The sequence below is a fragment of the Mercenaria mercenaria genome, chromosome 7, assembly GCF_021730395.1.
Source record: "Mercenaria mercenaria strain notata chromosome 7, MADL_Memer_1, whole genome shotgun sequence".
NCBI lineage: Eukaryota > Metazoa > Mollusca > Bivalvia > Venerida > Veneridae > Mercenaria > Mercenaria mercenaria.
In genome coordinates, this window is record NC_069367.1 from 8,705,172 (window position 1) to 8,725,997 (window position 20,826).

At 37.1% G+C, this 20,826-nt stretch overlaps 1 protein-coding gene across 3 annotated transcripts in view; it reads right to left on the reverse strand.

Moving 5' to 3' along the window:
* LOC123555013 (uncharacterized) overlaps nucleotides 1-20,826 on the reverse strand; it is an 88,256-nt gene that overhangs the window by 40,092 nt on the left and 27,338 nt on the right. Inside the window, exons 5-6 of one of the 3 annotated variants that reach the window (XM_053547497.1) lie at nucleotides 17,765-17,968; nucleotides 563-6,634 (exon numbers count right to left, since the gene is read on the reverse strand). The exons of 1 other annotated variant lie outside the window; for it this stretch is intronic. In XM_053547497.1, coding sequence (XP_053403472.1) covers nucleotides 5,948-6,634; nucleotides 17,765-17,968 — 891 coding nt within the window. In that variant the 3' untranslated portion in view covers nucleotides 563-5,947. Of the gene's footprint in view, nucleotides 1-562; nucleotides 6,635-7,205; nucleotides 11,756-17,764; nucleotides 17,969-20,826 lie in introns of those variants that run through there. One more of the 3 variants, XM_053547498.1, reaches the window with a different exon arrangement.

Consider the following 20,826-nt stretch of genomic DNA (forward strand, 5'->3'; position numbering starts at 1 on the left):
GTATAGATTGGTCAAAATACACCTCAAAATTGGATGTAGCATGCATATTGTACTACAGGAAAGTGGTCTTGATTTTTCCCTACGACTAGTAATGAAGAAGTTACAATATAAGCTATTTATAATAACAACAAAGGGAAGTAATTATAAAGAAAGGAACTGTGCATGACACTTCCTCTCATGATGGTGTATAATTGTGCCAAGTTACATCAAAATCCCTCCATGCATGAAGAAGAAATGCTTCGGACAAAGTCATTCTGGTATCTGACCTTTGGCCTCTAAGTGTGACCTTGACCTTAGACCTAGAGACCTGGTCTTGCATAATGACGAACTAATTCCTCGTTCTGTGGTGGCTGTAATACTATGGTGTTGTGCCATAAGTTATCATCAAAATTCCCATTCCATGAGCAGAAGAAGAAATAGCATTTCGGTAAAGAAGTCGTATTCCTGAGATCATGACCTTTGGTCCTAATTGTGAACCTGATTGGCTGAAACGTTACCGTATGTACCACCTATATCGGAATGTGCCAGTTATGACAGAAACCCGTATGGAGAATAGTCTTGCACACAACACTACGTCTCGTGGTGGTGAACATTTGTGCCAAGTTATATCAAAATCCCTCTATGCATGAAGAAGAAATGCTCCGGACAAGGTTTTCATTCCTGTATCCTTTGACCTCTAAGTGTGACCTTGACCTTAGACCTAGGGACCTAGTTCTTGCGCATGACACTCCGCCTCATGTTGGTGAACATTTGTGACAAGTTATATCAAAATCCCTCTATGCATGAAGAAAGAATGCTCCGGACAAAGTTTTCATTCTTGTATCCTTTGACCTGTAAGTGTGACCTTGACCTTAGACCTAGGGACCTGGTTCTTGCGCATGACACTTCGCCTCATGGTGGTGAACATTTGTGAAAAGTTATATCACAATCCCTCTATGCATGAAGAAGAAATGCTCCAGACAAAGTTTTCATTCTTGTATCCTTTGACCTCTAAGTGTGACCTTGACCTACCTTAGACCTAGGGATCTGGTTCTAGTGCATGACACTCCGTCTCATGATGGTGAACAACTGTGCCAAGTTTCATCAAAATCCCTCTAAGCATGTAGAAGATATGCTCCGGACAAAGTCATTCTTGAATTTGACCTTGACCTTAGACCTAGGGACCTGGTTCTTGCGCATGACACTCCGTCTCATGATGGTGAACAACTGTGCCAAGTTTCATCAAAATCCCTCCATGCATGTAGAAGATATGCTCCGGACAAAGTCTGTGGATGCCGCCCGCCCGCCAGGGGCGTTCCCATAATACGTCCCGTTTTTCAAGCGTATAAAAACTACATTTTTCAATTTCCAACAGGGGTTTTTACAGACAGGTTTAATTGTACTTGATATAAAATGAGGTAAAATCAAAATGAGAGGGGGCTTCCCTTTCAATACTGTTAAGGGAGCGGACCCATTATGACATTTGGCAATTTAAATGCCATTACGCAATCTCAGCATACTGCTTCTGTATTCTTAAGTCATTACTGTCCCGTCTTGCCGTACCAGCCGTCACATGTTGAGGGTATGTAATCAAATTGAAATTGCCAATTACGATTATGGGTTCACTACCTTAAAACAGAAGAACATTTGATCATATTAAACAATCATTCTTCATTGCATAATTCTGATCATTTTTTAAGGTGCCGTATTATGCTTCACGAAATGTTTTTGCTAAAAGATAAAAAAAATTATAAACCAACATTCCTCACATAGATAACAACATAATAATTAATTATTACCCAACATTTCAAATGACTGCACATGTAATGTATAACCCAACATTTCAAACAACAGTAATGTATAACCCAACATTTTATAATCAGACCATTACATTTAACCAGACTCTTTAAAGATAAACCTCTGCGTATCACCTGGTGCTTTCATATGTAATACAGATCATTACATATTACCTGACACTTTAAAGATAAACCACTACATATAACCTTACACTTAAAATAGATACAAAATATAAACCGTTACATATAAGCTGACACTTCAAAGATAAACCATTACATATCACCTGACACTTCTATTAATAAAATAGTCAATTACATATATCCCAACACTTCAATGATAAACCATTACATATCACCTGACACTTCTATTAATAAAATAGTCAATTACATACATCCCAACACATCAATAAGTATCCATTACATATCACCTGACACTTCTATTAATAAAATAGTCAATTACATATATCCCAACACTTCAATGATAAACCATTACATTTCACCTGACACTTCTATTAATAAAATAGTCAATTACATATAACCCAACACTTCAATGATAAACCATTACATATCACCGGACACTTCCATACATGATAAAGACTGTTGCATATAACACAAGTCTTCAGTTTAAATATAAACCATGATTGACTATCTCCTGGCACTTCCATACTTACAATGGACTGGGGTCATTCTCTGCCATTTGCCAAAAGAACAATTACTGCAAATTCATAAAATGGTTCAAAAAAGTTCATGTTTCTTAAATAGAGGCTGTTTACTTAAATACGTGTGAATTTTTTTGTTGGATTTAACGTCGCACCGACACATGATAGTTCATATGGCGACTTTCTAGCTTTAATGGTGGAGGAAGACCCCAGGTGCCCCTCCTTGCATTATTTCATCACGAGCGGGCACCTGGGTAGAACCACTGACCTTCCGTAAGCCAGCTGGATGGCTTCCTCACATGAAGAATTTAATGCCCCAAGTGAGGCTCAAACCCACACTGATGAGGGGCAAGTGATTTGAAGTCAGTGACCTTAACTACTCGGCCACAGAGGCCCCTATATACATGTGAAGGATTCTAATTATGTTACTTTTGAGCAAGTGTGACCCGTTCCTGGCCCTTTCATATATCACTGACCAATATAATAACCCAACACTTCAAATATAGACCATTACATATTACCTGGCATTTCCATATACTATATAAACTATCACATATAACCATAGTCCAATATAAACATTTATATATAACTTGACATTTCCATATATTACATGGAACATTATGTATAATATACTTGTTTCTTATAAAACTATAACAAACACATTCTTTGAAACATGCTTTCAAAATAACAGGCATATAAATGAAATCTTTATCGAACAATATTGAAATAATATAATTTATACCTCTGTCAAGCATGCATTGGTAATTAAAAATCTACTGTGTTTAGAATTTTGAGGTTTAGCACTTATACAATTTATAACCAAACCACAGAAATATTCAGTAAACAAACAATATCTTTACCATAAATCTACCTGTCCAATATATGTTTAACTGTACTGTCCCATAGGACTGGATACTTAAAATATTCTGAAAAAGTTGTCCCCCCTTAAAAAAAGAAAGCCATTTGTAAATGAAAGTAAAAAGTAAACAATCTAAACCTAGTTTTGCAAACTTTCAGAACTGGGACATTATTTCAAACGCATCAAAAGAAAGATGTGTATACCAACAGTTTTTTGAAAATGGCGAGTTTTTGAAGGCTCTAAACTGTCCAAAAGTGTGGCCACTTTATGTAGTCCTTTTCCAGAAATGAATGAATATCTCAGGAATCTGACAATAGATTTGTATATATGCTGTTCAATTTTCATGCAAAACAACTCTTTCTTTGTATGACTTGGTGTTGACTGATTTTTTTCAAAATATAGACCTAGCTGTAATGCTTTGCTTTTTTTTTCTCAATGAATAGTAAGACAGTTAAGTGTAATATAAGAAAATTTCAAATTAACATGCATTGGCAAGTTGATGCATTACAAAAGTACAAATAAAAATTACAATTCAATTACATTAACACAACTTTGCCTTCAATATTAGCTTTAATAAAACTATAATTGACAAACATATCTTAAAACATTTTCTTTTAACCATGATAAATATGTAAAAAAGATAATATCTGAACCCCTGATATCCCCGAAACCGTATTTGCAGTTCATCAATTAAGAATATGAACAATCAAAATATATGTATAATCATGTTAAAATGAAACAGTCCCACATAATTTTACACCATCTTTATTACCCTGTTTTTACAATCAAAAGGAATGAAATATGTAAGATGCTTTGAAAAGAAATATAAAATCAGCACTCAATATTAAGTTTCATGCAGTTTTTCACTTCATTTCATTTGATATTTCTAAATGTTTGATCGTGTTCCCCTAAACTGCAGATTTATTCTTTAAAGTTACAAACTCTTTACTTGAATTGCAGGCTTTTTCTCTGAACTACACACTTTTTCTATGAATATGATAAACTTCAGATTTTCTACAAAGCTGTGAACATTTTAACAGTAGACTTTTCCCCTAAACTACAAAATTGCCCTTGTTTTCATTAAGCTGCAGACTCTCTCTAAACAGCAGACTTTCCTCCAACAGCACTCTTTTTTCCTCAAACTATAAACGTTTTCCCAAAACTGCAGACATTTTAAAATACAATTTAGAGCAGTTTTATATGACAAAAATAGAGTTTGCTTACATGTATTTTACATATAAATTCAACACAGTTGGTAGCTTATAATTATGTATAATATAGTATGAAGAAAAAGTCTGCAATTTATTAGAATTTGTCACTGCTTGCAGTCTGAAGTCTTGCAAAATGTCTGCAGTTTATGGTGACTTCAATGCCAACAAGAACTGTCAGAGAGGACAGCGTGCTCGACTATATGGATGCTGGACTGCGAAATTGGGCATATCTGAGTAAACTAGAGCTATCACTAAAGTCATAAATATGCCCCAATCTTCACTCTACTCTCTCCATAATTTATATATTTTGTACAGTACAGCTGAAGGGGAGATATGAATTTTGGCTATACATTTATAAAAGTCTGTTTTAATTTTTTTTCAATACAGCTGTGAGTGAAGCTTACCATAATGTCTTCTGTCATTATATTTTTGAAAAGATAATTAATGATAACCTAATACATACTTTGACATGCAAGCCTATCAATACGTGTTTTTTATTACATGACACCAGAAATGAACTCAACGGATTTGTTTTTTTTTTTATATTTTGACTTCAGCTCTGGAAATATGGGTAGAAAATAAGCCATGCAATACAGCTAAAACCATGGACAAAACATTCATATACTAGTAAAGAGACATTTAATAACAAGGTTGGTGGAAGCAATGGATTTTCTCCATATGTGCGTAAGAGTGGAGTATGTTGTTTCAGAAATATACCAACTGGGATTTAATTCTGTTGCAAAATATTGACAAAAAGTATAGTTCTTTTGCTCTGTACTTCTTTTGAATATAGTCAATACTTGAGCTCTATACTTCCATTACTGTGAAATCCTTTTTATTCGCGTAGGACGAATTTTCGCTCTATACTTCCATTACCTATGGTTTACCTTAACTAGAATTCCAATGAAATCCCTTTAGTACTTTTAGGAGTTATGCTCCGGACAGGAAAGAAAGAAGAAAGGGGCATAACTTTGAAAGAAGGCATATGGTTCTGAAATGCCGAATGTGCTTTCCCTCCTGGAAGTGAAGCTTCCGGTGAACTGTTTATGAAGTCCAGCCAGTAGCATGTTAAGATGGGACGAATGCACAAGGCGGTGACTATATACTCCCCTGAAAATTTAAGATCATTATCAAGATTTTTTCCCCCTGCTTTTCTGCTGCAATAAATCTGATAAAAACTACTAATTACATAATGGTCTGATGGCACTATGGGGTTTCCAGCACAACAAATCGGATAAAATATACTGTCAATATAATGGTCCGATGGCACTGTGGGGTTTCTGATGTAATAAATCTGATAAAATCTACTGTCTGCATAACGTTCTGACGGTATTATTGATAAAATGTACTGTTCACATACTGTTCTGACGGCACTAACTTGTAATTGGTAAAATCTACTATCCACATAACCATCTAACAGCACTATGGGGTTTACATGCTATCTTATTCAGGAGCTTTTTCTTCAACAACACTTTCGAACGTATGTTCATACTGAATATGAAAGAAAGCCACATCTTCTTCTCCGGCTTTGAACCTTTTGTCACATCGATCGCATTTGAAAAATACTGTATAAAGATTTTGCTCTGAAGAATCATGGACTGAGGACAAATGCTTTTCTATATCACTTTGACAAAAACATACTATTTTACAAATATTGCATTCGAAATTTTTTCTATGTTTCGCTAAATGATGCATTTCCATATTTTCTGCACTCGCAAACTCCTCACCACAAACTTCACAAAAATATCCACCAAAATGTTCCTTTAGAAGATGATCTTTTAAACTACGTTCATTTGCAAACGCCATCTCACATACTTTGCAATTAAAATAGAGTTCCATATGTTTCCTTTCATCGCCTGGTCCGACTTTGTGACTTTTAGCAATATGCTTTAATAAATTGTGTTCAAAACTATAGCCATTGTTACACAATCTGCAGCGAAAACGGTGATTATGTGTTTTTGCGTCATGTAGATATAAGGTAAATTTATCGCTAAATTGTTGTGCACAAATGGCGCAGACGAAATTCCCCTCAATATGCATTTTATGGTGATCATTAAACGCTCTGGTATCATCGAATGAGCGGGAACAAGTAGCACAAGTCTGTGTCCCTTTGCCCTCGTTTATTTGGTCCTGTAATACACGCAAAACAGTAGGGTTACATAAAAGCATCATCACTCCATACGTTTCTATTAAACAAGAGCTCTAAGAGGACAGCAACGCTAAACTATTCAACACGCTTGTCAATTGAATGAATATAAAAGTCGAAAAAGGGGCATAATTTTGTAAAAATGCATAGTTAAAGAACCTTAGCTTATGACTGTGGACAAGTATCTGTAAGTACAAGTAAGTTTCAATCCATTCCCATTAGTTGGGGTACTGAGATACCAGCTTACATACAAATGCTATACCAACAAGAGCTGTCTCCATAGGATGACACATGCCCCCGATGGCACTTTGAATGAATAGTTATGGCCGATGTTAGAGTTTAGGACCTTTGACCTACGGAGCTGGGTCTTGCGCGCGACACGTCGTCTTACTGTGTCACACATTCATGCGTATTATTTTAAAATCCATGCATGAATGACAAAGATATGGACCGGATACGCCATCAATGCACTATCATGAAAAATGACCTTTAACGTCTAAGTGTGACCTTGAACCTTTGAGCTAGGACCTGGTCTTGCGCACGACATGTCGTCTTACTGTGGTAAACATTCATGCCAAGTTATTTGAAAATCCATCCATGTATGACAAAGATATGGACCAGACACGCCCATCAATGCACTATCCTTTAACGTCTAAGTGTGACCTTGACCTTTGAGCTACGGACCTGGGTCTTGCGGGCGACACGTCGTCTTACTGTGGTACACATTCATGCCAAGTTATTTGAAAATCCATCCATGGATGACAAAGATATGGACCGGACACGCCCATCAATGCACTATCCTTTAAAGTCTAAGTGTGACCTTGACCTTTGAGCTACGGACCTGGGTCTTGGCGCGACACGTCGTCTTACTGTGGTACACATTCATGCCAAGTTATTTGAAAATCCATCCATGGATGACAAAGATATGGACCGGACACGCCCATCAATGCACTATCCTTTAAAGTCTAAGTGTGACCTTGACCTTTGAGCTACGGACCTGGGTCTTGCGCGCGACACGTCGTCTTACTGTGGTACACATTCATGCCAAGTTATTTGAAAATCCATCCATCGATGACAAAGATATGGACCGGACACAAAAATTGCGGACAGACTGACAGACCGACAGACTGACAGACCGACGGACCGACAGACGGTTCAAAAACTATATGCCTCCCTTCGGGGGCATAAAAATTACTAGGTCGAAAAGGGACATAACTTTGTAAAAATGAATGAGTTATGAACCCTGTGCACTGCATGTCTAATCATCAAGTTTCAATCCATTCCCATTAGTGGGTCCTGAGATACTAGCTTCCATACAAAAAAACTAAACTAAAATTTGCTTAGTCGAAATGGGGCATAATTTTGTAAAAAGGCAAAATACAGTTATTATATACATGTGCAGTGTAAATCAGTTTATTGCAGTAAATAAGTTTGTGAAGTTCCAATCCAGTTCCACAAGTGGTTACGGAGATACCAGCTTACAAACAACAAGAGCACCGCCTACGAGGTCCATCGCTAGGTTGCAAGTGCTGTCCAGACAGTATGTAAGAAAGAGTTATAGGTCAGAATTTCTAAGTACAAAAATAATTCTAACAAAATGTAGATTAGAGTTATGGTTCTTGGCATACATAGTCATCTAATGATGATGAACAAGTGTATAAAGTTTCAAAGATGTACCTCTAATAGGTTTTTGAGAAAAGGTGGATCTAAACAAAAATTTCAACCAAGAAACTCACATTTTCTAAGCACAAAAAGGGCCACAATTTGGCAAAATGCATATCTGACTGATGCTATGTTTCTTGACTTCGTGTCACCTAATGATGAACAACAAGTGTGCAAAGTTTCAAAGTTGTAGCTCTTACAGTTTTTGAGAAAATATGTACCTAAACAAAAACAAAAATTTTAACCAACACTGACGCCTACACCGATGATCAAGTTACGACAATACCTCATAGATTTTTTTCAAAAATCAGAGGAGCTTAAAACTTAAACGAAATCAAGAAGCCGATACAAATGATCACACAACACACAGGTGAGTCTAATAGCTCCTCCTATTCTTCAAACAAGAGGGCCATGAAGGCCCTGTATCGCTCACCTGACCTATTGACCTAAAGATCATCAAGATTAACATCAAGTTTCATTAACATATGGTCATAAATGTGGTTCTACAGTGTTAACTAGCTTTTCCTTCGATTTGACCCGTTGACCTAGTTTTTGATACCACATGACCTAGATTCGAACTTGACCATTAACATTCTGACTATGTTTCATGAAGATACAGTCATAAATGTGGCCTCTAGAGTGTTAACAAGCTTTTCCTTTGATTTGACTTAGTGACCTAGTTTTTGACCTCACCTGACCAAGATTTGAACTTGATCTACAGATCCTAAGATCAACATTCTGACCAAGTTTCATGAAGATACAGTCATAAATGTGGCCTCTACAGTGTTAACAAGCTTTTCCTTTGATTTGACCTGGTGACCTAGTTTTTGACCCCAGATGATCCGATATCAAACTCATCCAAGATTTTATTGAGGGTAATATTCTGATCAAGTTTCATTAAGATTGGGCCAAAATTGTGACCTCTAGAGTGTTAACAAGCTTTTCCTTTGATTTGACCTGGTGACCTAGTTTTTGACCCCAGATGATGCAATATGGAACTCATCCAAGATGTTATTAAGGGTAACATTCGGATCGAGTTTCATAAAGATTGGGTCAAAATTGTGACCTCTAGAGTGTTAACAAGCTTTTCCTTTGATTTGACCTGTTGACCCAGTTTTTTACCCTAGATGATCCAATATCAAACTCGTCCAAGATTTAATTGAGAGTAACATTCTGTACAAGTTTCATTAAGATTGGGCCAAAATTGTGACCTCTAGAGTGTTAACAAGCTTTTCCTTTGATTTGACCTGGTGACCTAGTTTTTCATCCCAGATGACCAAATATTGAAGCTGTCAAAGATTTTATTAAGGGTAACATTCTGACCAAGTTTCATTAAGATTGGGCCAAAATTATGACCTCTAGAGTGTTAACAGTCAAATTGTTGACGACAGACGACTGACGAGTGACGGACGAACGACGCACAGGGTGATCACAAAAGCTCACCTTTGAGCACTTTGTGCTCAGGTGAGCTAAAAACTGAGCTACAAAAGGTCTGCTACCTTCTTCAATAACTTCATGATAATTTTGAACTTGTGACACAAGTAGGTCACAAGATGGCATTATGGAGGTCATACATCGCTCACCTAAACAGCTGTAACTACGTCCTTGAGTAATATAGCGGTTTATATGTGGACAGGCCAACAAATTGCCAATGTATCATTAGTAAAAGATTTAGTATGACATACAGAGATTTTTTATGGGGATTTAATGACATTTTTTTTAAACAAAAGCTTAAATCAGATATAACATTTAAGCATAATGTAACCGAAACAAAACAAAAGAAGTCATTAAAATTATACAATAAAGTCAGAAGATACAGAAATCAAATTCAGTAAGTAATAACGCAGATATGAAGAAACAAACTCAAAACATAAAATTCATGAAATATTGGTGCAGAGATGGCCCTTGTGTAATATTATATGCATGATGATGAACAAGAAAATATTTCTAGTCTGAATGAAATCTATTTAGTACTAACAGTTGTGAAGTGAATCTGATGCGAACATAAAGAAAGGAGAGTAGGAGAGCTCACTATACTATTTATTTTTACATGTACTTTTTTAAAGTCATGTTAATAGCATCTTACAGGTTTTATTCCTTTTGAATCATTAATTCAGACTTAACAGGAATATTTTGTACAAAACGGGATTAAGTGGGATACAGATAAGACAGAAATATAGTTCTCATGCAGTGCACTCCACCCTACGGGTTTCATTTTATGCCAGGGGGCTGAGATCCTCCCCCTCCCCACTACAGTGGTCTGAAAAACCCACCCAACACCCAACTCTTCCTATAGCAAATAAAGTTCTAATGAAGAGCTCTCAGATCTCTACTTAGCAACTTCGACCTTTTACTTCAAAAACAAAAGAAATCCCTTCCACTCACTGTTTATCTACATCCCTAGTTTCCCTTAAGTTTCTTATCTTATTCTCAATTATGGTCCAAACAAAAATGTAATAATAGCAGATTTCATTAACAATTCCACACAAAATTTCTCTTATTACACAATCTAATACAAAAAAATTTGATGAAAAAATAAACTTGTTTCTGTTAAAACACGCTTACGCTAAAATGATGTCACGTTAACATGCGATGTCAATATTTTTTGTAGCCCAAGGAAATCTACTGTTTTAATATAAGAACAGCATTTTGATCGAAATAATGTATAGCAAAATCATGTTTTTCTAAACATTATTTCCTAAACAAAATACATGTACACACAACCTTTTTCTTCCTCTTCTAAAATTGTCTCAAGTCACTATCTGGCTTCCAAGCCATCAGGCTAATGACTTTTTTTTGTAGACAACAGTTCTATTTGCATGTTCATATTTTCTATGAAAGAAAGCCATTTCATCTCCCGCTCTGAAGTGTTTATCACATCCATCACATTTGTTCAAAACTGTATACATATTTACTCTCGAACACTTGTGTACATTAGATATATGACTCGCTACATCTCTTGGACAATTACACACCATTTTACAAATATTACAAACCCACTGCTTTTGATGTTTATTTAAATAATGCATTTCCATGTTAACAGCATTTCCAAACGCTGAGCCACAAATTTCGCACAAATGTCCGCCAAAATGTTCCTGCATTAGATGACTTTTTAAACTTCTCTTATTTAAAAATGGCTTTTCACACACTTTGCAATGATAGTAAATTCCTACGTATTCCTCTTTTTTGTCTGGCACGTAACCATGATCTACAATGATATGATTAAACACAGTCTGTTTGCGACTGTAGCTTTTGTTACACAGTTTGCAGCGAAACCCTCTACAATGCCATTTTGTAAAATGTAGATACAAGGAAAATTTATCATCAAATTGTTGCCCGCAGGTACATCTAAAGCGTCCAAACAATTCTTCAACATGCATTTTGTAGTGCTCAGTAAATGCTCGGAGGTCTTCAAAAGATAGGGAACACCTATTGCAAGTCCTCTGTAACATATTTAAAACAACACTGTCTTATTAGAAAGGATTCATATTTTTATCCACAAAATGTCCCTTTTTCATCTTTAACGAGTTGTGTTCACACTGGCCACAGCTTTGTTAGAACAGATGGTTACAAAGTAGTTTGAGTGGTGAATTTTACATAGGGCATGACTTTTTTGTGCTGTAAGCAAACAACCTGAAAGCTCTTCAGTTTCATCCATATTTTCACTTAAGCCTGCCCACTTAGTTCAATACAGAAAGACATATTTATGGATCACAGGGTCGCAAATTGGGTCCCCGGGCAGGGCTTATGTTCTCTGTGACCATTTAATAAATGACATTGTGTCTGACATTATTCGTCCTCCATCTCTGATTCATGTGCGTAAGTTAACAATTACTTGCCAAAAACAGGCTAAGAATGTACTGGTAGAGAATCAAGGAGCGCTGGCCAGGTTAACTGCCCGCTGTTGTATAATTACAATGCTGTTGAAAAACAGTGTTAACAACCCAAAATAAACAAGAGCTCTGGAAAGTGGGGCAATATACGTCCAAAGGGTTACATCAGAGGATGGGAACAAAATTTAAAGAACTTGACTGTTGAAGCCCAAAGGACAGGAACAACAAAGAGAAGAAATTCTAAACTAGGGACCAAGTTCTTGCGCATGACATTCTGTATGATAATGGTGTTCTAAGTCCACCAAAAAATCTTTACCAGGTACAGGTATGTCCAAATACACCTAAAAATTGGAAGTACCATCCATGTTGTACCACAGGAAAGTGGTATCGGCTTTTCCCTACGACCAAAAATAAAGCAGTTTCAAAATAAGCTATTTATAGTAACATAAAAGAGAAGTAATTTAAACAAGAGCTGTCCGTAAGACAGCCAAGCTCGACATTTCGAAATATTGTCACAGAAGCAGGAAATTATTACCCAAAATGTTAAATATCAAAAGAGTTTTAAGTTCGAAAGTGGACATAATTTGACCAAAATACAAATCAGAGTTATGGGACTTGGTGCTATCAACTAGTTTATAACCCCGAAGAAACATGTTAAGTTTCAATTCAATATCTGCATTAGTTTTGGGGATAGTAACTTGCATGTAAAACTTTAACCAGAATTTTCTAAGTCCAAAAGGGGGCATAATTTGGCTAAAATACATGTCAGAGTTATGGGACTTGACCCAGTGAGGTAGGTAATTGATCTAGAAAAAGAAAAAATAAGTTTCAAATCTATATGCCTTTTAGTAATAGCTGTATGTACTTGCACGCAAAACTAACCAGAATTTTCTAAGTCAAAAAGGGGGCATAATTTGGCCAAAATAAAGGTCAGAGTTATGGGACTTGGTGCTATCAACTAGTTTTATAACCCCGAAGACACATGTGAAGTTTCAATTCAATATCTGCATTAGTTTTGGAGATAGTAACTTGCATGTAAAACTTTAACCAGAATTTTCTAAGTCCAAAAGGGAACATAATTTGGCCAAAATACATGTCAGAGTTATGGGACTTGACCCAGTGAGGTAGGTAATTGATCAAGAAAAAGAATAAATAAGTTTTAAATCTATATGCCTTTTAGTAATAGCTGTATGTACTTGCACGCAAAACTTTAACCAGAATTCCAAAAAGGGGCATAATTTGACCAAAATGAAGGTCAGAGTTATGGGACTTGGTGCTATCAACTAGTTTTATAACCCCGAAGACACATGTCAAGTTTCAATTCAATATCTGCATTAGTTTTGGAGATAGTTACTTGCATGTAAAACTTTAACCAGGATTTTCTAAGTCCAAAAGGGGGCATAATTTGCTCAAAATAGCTGTTAGAGTTATGGAACTTGACCCAGTGAGGTTGGTAATTGACCTAGAAAAAGAATAAATAAGTTTCAAAGCTATATCCCTTTAAATGATAGCTGTATGTACTTGCACGCAAAAACACCAAGGTGTGACGCCGACGCCGACGCCAGGGTGAGTAGAATAGCTAGACTATTCTTCGAATCTTCGAATAGTCGAGCTAAAAAATGAATTGTAAGTGAACAAAATATGGATCTGCCAAATAACAAGAGCTGTCCGTAAGACAGCACGCTCGACTTTTCTCAGTGCTTGACTCTGAATTAGAGCTTTGCCAGAAAAAAAATTCTAAGTTAAAAAGGGGCATAATTCTGTAAAAATTCAAATCAGAGTTAAGAGAATCGTGTCTCCTGGTGTAGACTTTGATAGTAAATAAATATTATGAGTTTCAAGTCAAAAGCTTTAATAGTAACAGAGATATTTGACTTTATCAAAAATTTTAACAAAAAATTCTAAGTTAAAATGGGGCATAATTCTGTCAAAATTCAAATCAGAATTATGGGGATTGTTTCTTCTGGTGTAGACTTTGATGGTAAATAAATGTGATAAGTTTCAAGTCAAAAGCTTTGATAGTTACAGAGATATTTGACTTTATCAAAAAATTTAACAAAATATTCTAAGTTAAAAAGGGGCATAATTCTGTCAAAATTCAATCAGAGTTGTGGGGATTGTTTCTTCTGGTGTAGATTTTGATGATAAATCAGTATTTTAAGTTTCAAGTCAATAGCTTTGACAGTAACAGAGATATTTGACTTTATCAAAAACTGTAACCAAAATTCTATGTTAAAAAGGAGCATAATTCTGCCAAAATTCAATCAGAGTTATGGGGATTGTTTCTCCTGGTGTAGACTTTGATAGTAAATAGCTGTTTTAAGTTTCAAGTCAATAGCTTTGATAGCAACAGAGATATCTGACTTTATCAAAAACTTTAACCAACAGCGACGCCGAAGCCAAGGCGAGTGCAATAGCTCTACATTTTCTTTGAAAAGTCAAGCTAAAAACAAGAGCACTGCAATGCATAGCAACATACACAAAGCAAAGTCATATATGACCTTTGACCCCTAAGTGTGACCTTGACCTTGAAGCGAGTCATCCAAAACATGCGCTCTGCATGTCGTCTCGGTGTGGTGAACATTTGTGCCAAGTAAATTTGAAATCATTCAAGCAGTTCAAGAGTTAAAGAGCGGAAACAAAACAAACTGATATGACCTTTGACCCCTAAGTGTGTGACCTTGACCATGAAGCGAGACATCCAAAACACGTCATCTCGGAGTGGTGAACATTTGTGTCAAGTTTCTTTGAAATCCTTCAAGGGGTTCACGAGTTTCTGAGCAGACACGAAAGGGGGGGGGGGGTGCGGGAGTATAACATTAAACATCCCTTCGGGCGTATAACAAAACTGGAAGTGTGTAACAGACACGGATGCCCCCGCAACAAGAGAAAGGTCACAGGCATAAGTTATAGTAACAACTAAGGGAAGTTATTCTAAGTCCACACAAAAATCCTTACCAGGTAGAAATATAACATAAAACATCCCTTCGGGCATATAACAAAACTAGAAGTGTGTAACAAAGACGTATGCCCCCGCAACAAGAGAAAGGTCACAGGCATAAGTTATAGTAACAACTAAGGGACGTTATTCTAAGTCCACACAAAAATTCTTACCAGGTAGAGATAGGTCAAAATACTTCTCAAAATTGGATGTAACATGCATGTTGTACTACAGAAAATTGGTCTTGATTCTCCCTATGACCAGTAATGAAAAAGTTACAATATAAGCTATTTACAGTAACAACAAAGTGAAGTAATTCTAAACTAGGGACCTGGTTCTTGCGCATGACATTCTGTCTGATGATGGTGTACAATTAACCAACTTACATCAAAATCCCTCCATGCATGGTGAAGAAATGCTCCGGACAAAGTCATTCTTGTATGTGACCTTTTGCCTCTAAGTTTGACCTTGACCTTAGACCTAGGGACCTGGTTTTTACATAAGACACATCGTCTATCCATGCTTTTTATTTGAGTCAAATTATTTTGAAATCAGACCATGCATGTCAAAGTTATGGACCAGCCACAAAGAAAACATTACCAGTATATATGTATTGAAAATTGGCTAAGTTCAACCAAAGACTGTGACCTTGACCTTAGACCTAGGGACCTGGTTTTGCGCATGACACATTGTCTATCCATGCTTATCATCTCTATGAAATTATTTTGAAATCAGACCTTGTATGTCAAAGTAATGGCTCGGACACAAACACCACACGTTCCCGAACACACACACAAACACACACGGACGGGGATAACACTACATGCCCTAACCCCCATTTTATGGTGGAGTCATAAAAAACCCCAAACAATCCTTAATCTAAACAATTGTATATTATATGTGTATGTGTTCGGGTTTAACGTCTTTTTCAACATTTTTTCAGTCATATAAACGACGGTGTCTACTTGTAGCAGTGAGCATAATGCCCAACTTTATAGTGCTGCCTCACTGGAATATCACACCGTAGACAAGTGGCATGATACCCCACCCAGTCACATTATACTTACACCGGGCTGACCAGTCCTAGCACTATCCCCTTAATGCTGAGCGCCAAGCGAGGAACCTGCTAGTACCATTTTTTACGTCTTTGGTATGACGCGGCCTGGGATCGAACCCACGACCTCCCGCACTCGAAGCGAAACAATTGTATAATACAAGAGCTCGTAGAACACAAAAACCTCTCTTTGATGCATTCAGTAATTGCACTAGCAACAGTAATTATCTGGTCACTGTAAAAAGTTCTGTTGTTCTAGGTCAATGTGACCGTGACCTTTGACCTCTAAATCAATAGGGGTCATCTGCTGGTCATGCCCAACCTCCCTGTCAACTTTCATGATCCTAGGCCCGCCCATGCACTCTTGAGTTATCATCCATAAACTGCTAAACTGTTCTGTGTCAGTGTGACCTTGCCCTCTGGCCTACTAACCATGATCAATTTTACTAATTTTTGTGATCCTAGGCCCAAGCATTCTCAAATTATTGTCCAGGAAGTTTAACTGTTCGGATCAGTGTTTTGTTTGCTTGTTTTGGGTTTAACGCCGTTTTTCAACAGTATTTCAGTCATGTAACAGCGGGCAATTAACCTAACTAATGTTCCTTGATTCTGTACCAGTACAAACCTGTTCCCCGTAAGTAACTGCCAACTTCCCCACATGAATCAGAGGTGGAGGACTAATGATTTACCTTGGCCTTTGACCTACTGACCTCAAAAGCAAAAGGGGTCATCTACTGGTCTTGATCAACCTCCCTATCAATTTTCATGATTCTATGCCCAAGTGTTCTTGATTTATCATCCGGAAACTGTTTACTGTTCCAGGTCAATGTGACCTTAACCTTAAGGCAACTGACCTCAAAATCTATAAGGGTCATCTACTGGTCATGATCAACCTCCCTATCAACTTTCATGATCCTAGGTCAAAGGGTTCTTGAGTTATCATCTGGAAACCATTTCAATGTTCTGGGTCACTGTGACCTTGACCTTTGGGCAACTTACAAAATCAATAAAGGTCATCTGCTGGTCATGACTAACCTCCCTATCAACTTTCATGATCAGAGGCCCAAGTGTTCTTCAGTTATCATCCGGAAACCTATTGGTCTATGGACCGACCGACATACCGACCAACTGTATTATTCTGAAATCAGACCGTGCATGTCAAAGTTATGGCCTGTAAACAAACACCACCCTTTCCCGAACACACACAAAAGCAAACAAACAAAGACACAGACACACACACAGACAGGGGTAACACTATATGCACCCCTTCTCCCCCAATTTTATGGCAGAGGCATAAAAAGAATACCCCCTCTGGTGCCCCTGTTTTCAACAATCAAACAAACTTGGTCACAGAAATGAACATTTCTTTAGTATCACAGACTTTATTGAGGGAAACATTTTGAACAAGTTTCACCAATACTGGACCAGAACAGTGACTTTTAGTGTTGATGCACCTGGACTGTGATGGTCACAGGGTGATCACAACAGCTCAATTGAGCACATTGTGTACAGGTGAGCTTAAAAGGTAAAATAAAATTGAGGACATTAACAAACAACCCCCTTTTGAAAAATGGGACATCCCCCTAACACACTGGCAATAAACACTACGTAACCACACACTTACAGCTGCTTTGAAATGTAGCTTTGAAATTCTGTGATTGTTGAGATCATCTTGTGTTGTATAGGTGATGTTGCAATCTCCACATTTATACTGTTCTGCAGGACTTACTGACCTTTTCTTAGATAAAGAATCTGCCAGCGCAAACATCTCCGACATGCCATTGTCCTGGTTTGGTTTTGTATTATGTGTAGCAGTTTCTTTGTTAATCTGAATGGAAGGAAAAACAAGATATATTCGTAAAACATGCATGGCCTTTCATGATCATTATGACCTTTGTCCTTTGACCAACTGACCCAAAAACAATAGGGATTATCTATCAACACTAAGTAGGCCAAAGCATTTTCCAGTTTTCGATCAGAGACAGTTTTCAATTTTAAGGTCCTTGTGATTCACCTTTGACCTACTGACCCCATAAACAGAGGGGGTCACCTACTGATCACAAGCAATCACTCCTAAAAAAGTTTGATGCCTGTAGGCAAAAGCATTCTTTAGTTATCAATAGGAAACCCATGGTCCACAGACAGACAGACAGGCTTTGACACACAAACACTAGTGTTCTTCAGTTATAGATGGAAACCAATTTTCAGGTCAAAGTCACCATGATCACCAATCTCAAAACTGATAGGAGTCATCTGCCAGCTAAGTAGGAGGTTCATGTGCCACAGCATTCTTCAATTATTGTTTTCAGTCTCAAGGTAACTGGGACCTTGATTTTTCACCCTCAAAATAATAAAGTCCATCAGACATCTACTGATCATAGACAATCATCCAAAGATTAATTTTTTTTTCAGTTATCGATCAGAAACCACTTTCAGTCTCATGGTCCCTGTAACCTTCACATTTGACCTACTGACCCTAAAAACAAAAGGAGTCATCTATCGACCACCGGCGGGCACCCGAGCATCACGAGCGGGGACCCGGATAGAACCACTGACCTTCCGTAACATAAAGAATTTATTGACCCAAGTGAGGCTTGAACCCACATCGATAAGGGGCAAGTGATTTGAAGTCGGCAACCTTGACCACCAGACCACTGAGGCCCCTTGGAAAAAAAGAAATAGCACTGAAGCATCATGATTAAACATAAGTGTAACCATATAGTACTGTTTGGTAAACTATTCAAATGTCCTCATCAATCTTGTTTCATATCATCATGTGAGGAAGTAGGTGCTCGTCCATGCCTGAAACAATGCACGGAGGGGCATCTGGGTTCTTTCTCTACCAGCACAACCTTACGACTTACACTGGGTTGCTCCAACTCTAACCCCTTCCCATCCCCTCATCTACCCACCAAACACCAAACCCCATCCTTACAGAAAATGCAAATGTCACACATAGTGATGATTGGATGTATCAGTTAATTAAATATACCATGTATATTAATTTGTTCTACATGATCAACCTTGTATAATATGTTCAGTAATTAAGGTAGTACTTCAGCTGCCCTTGCTCACAATTAAAACCTAACACATAGTAAAGCAAGCAATTCGATGAATTGGTATCCCCCACGAAAGGGTTTGTGGTGAGGAATGGCAAAACAAGAGGGCCAAGATGGCCCTAGGTCGCTCACCTAAGAAACACTCCATAACAGTGTAAAACATGTACGACCTAGTGATTTCAAGGAAACAAATATTCTGACCAATTTTCATTAAGATTGGACCAAAAAATTGGTCTCTTGCGATAAAACAAGCATTTTCTTAGATATGACCTAGTTTTTGACCCTAGATGACCCATGTTCAAACTCGACCTAGATTTTATCAAGGCAATCATTCTGACCAAAATTCATGAAGATCAACTGAAAAATACAGCCTCTATCACATACAGAAGTTTTTTCTTTGATTTGACCAAGTGACCTAGTTTTTGACCTCAGATGACCCATATTCAAATTCGACCTAGATTTCATTAAGGCAATCAACCTGACCAAATTTCATAAAAATCAATGGAAAAAAAAAGTCTCTATCGCATACACAATATTTTTCTTTAATTTGACCTAGTGACCTAGTTTTTGACCTCAGATAACCCATATTCAAAATCAACCTAGATTTCATCAAGACAATCATTCTGACCAAATTTCATACAGATCAATTGAAAAATACATCCTCTATTGCATACACAATGTTTTTCTTCGATTTGACCTAGTGACCTAGTTTTTGACCCAAGATGACCTATTTTCGAACTTGGTCTAAATTTCATCAAGGTAATCATTCTGACCAAAATTCATGAAGATCAATTGAAAAATACAGCCTCTATGGCATACACAAGGTTTTTAGGTGATATGACCTAGTGACCTAGTTTTTGACCCCAGATGACCCATTTTAGAACTCGGCCTAGATTTCATCAAGGATATCATTCTGACCAAAATTCATGAAGATCAATTGAAAAATACCGCCTCTATCACATACACAAGGTTTTTCTTTGATTTGACCTAGTGACCTAGTTTTTGACCCGAGATGACCCATTTTCGAACTCGGCCTAGATTTCATCAAGGCAATCATTCTGACCAAAATTCATGAAGATCAATTGGAAAAATACAGTCTCTATCGCATACACAAGGTTTTTCTTTGATTTGACCTAGTGACCTAGTTTTTGACCCAAGATGACCTATTTTCGAACTTGGTCTAAATTTCATCAAGGTAATCATTCTGACCAAAATTCATGAAGATCAATTGAAAAATACAGCCTCTATGGCATACACAAGGTTTTTAGGTGATATGACCTAGTGACCTAGTTTTTGATCCGAGATGACCCATTTTCAAACTCGGCTTAGATTTCATCAAGGTTATCATTCTGACCAATATTCATGAAGATTAATTGAAAAATACCGCCTCTATCGCATACACAAGGTTTTTCTTTGATTTGACCTAGTGACCTAGTTTTTGACCCGAGATGACCCATTTTCGAACTCGGCCTAGATTTCATCAAAGTTATCATTCTGACCAATATTCATGAAGATTAAATGAAAAATACAGCCTCTATCGCATACACAAGGTTTTTCTTTGATTTGACCTAGTGACCTAGTTTTTGACCCGAGATGACCCATTTTCGAACTTGGCCTAGATTTCATC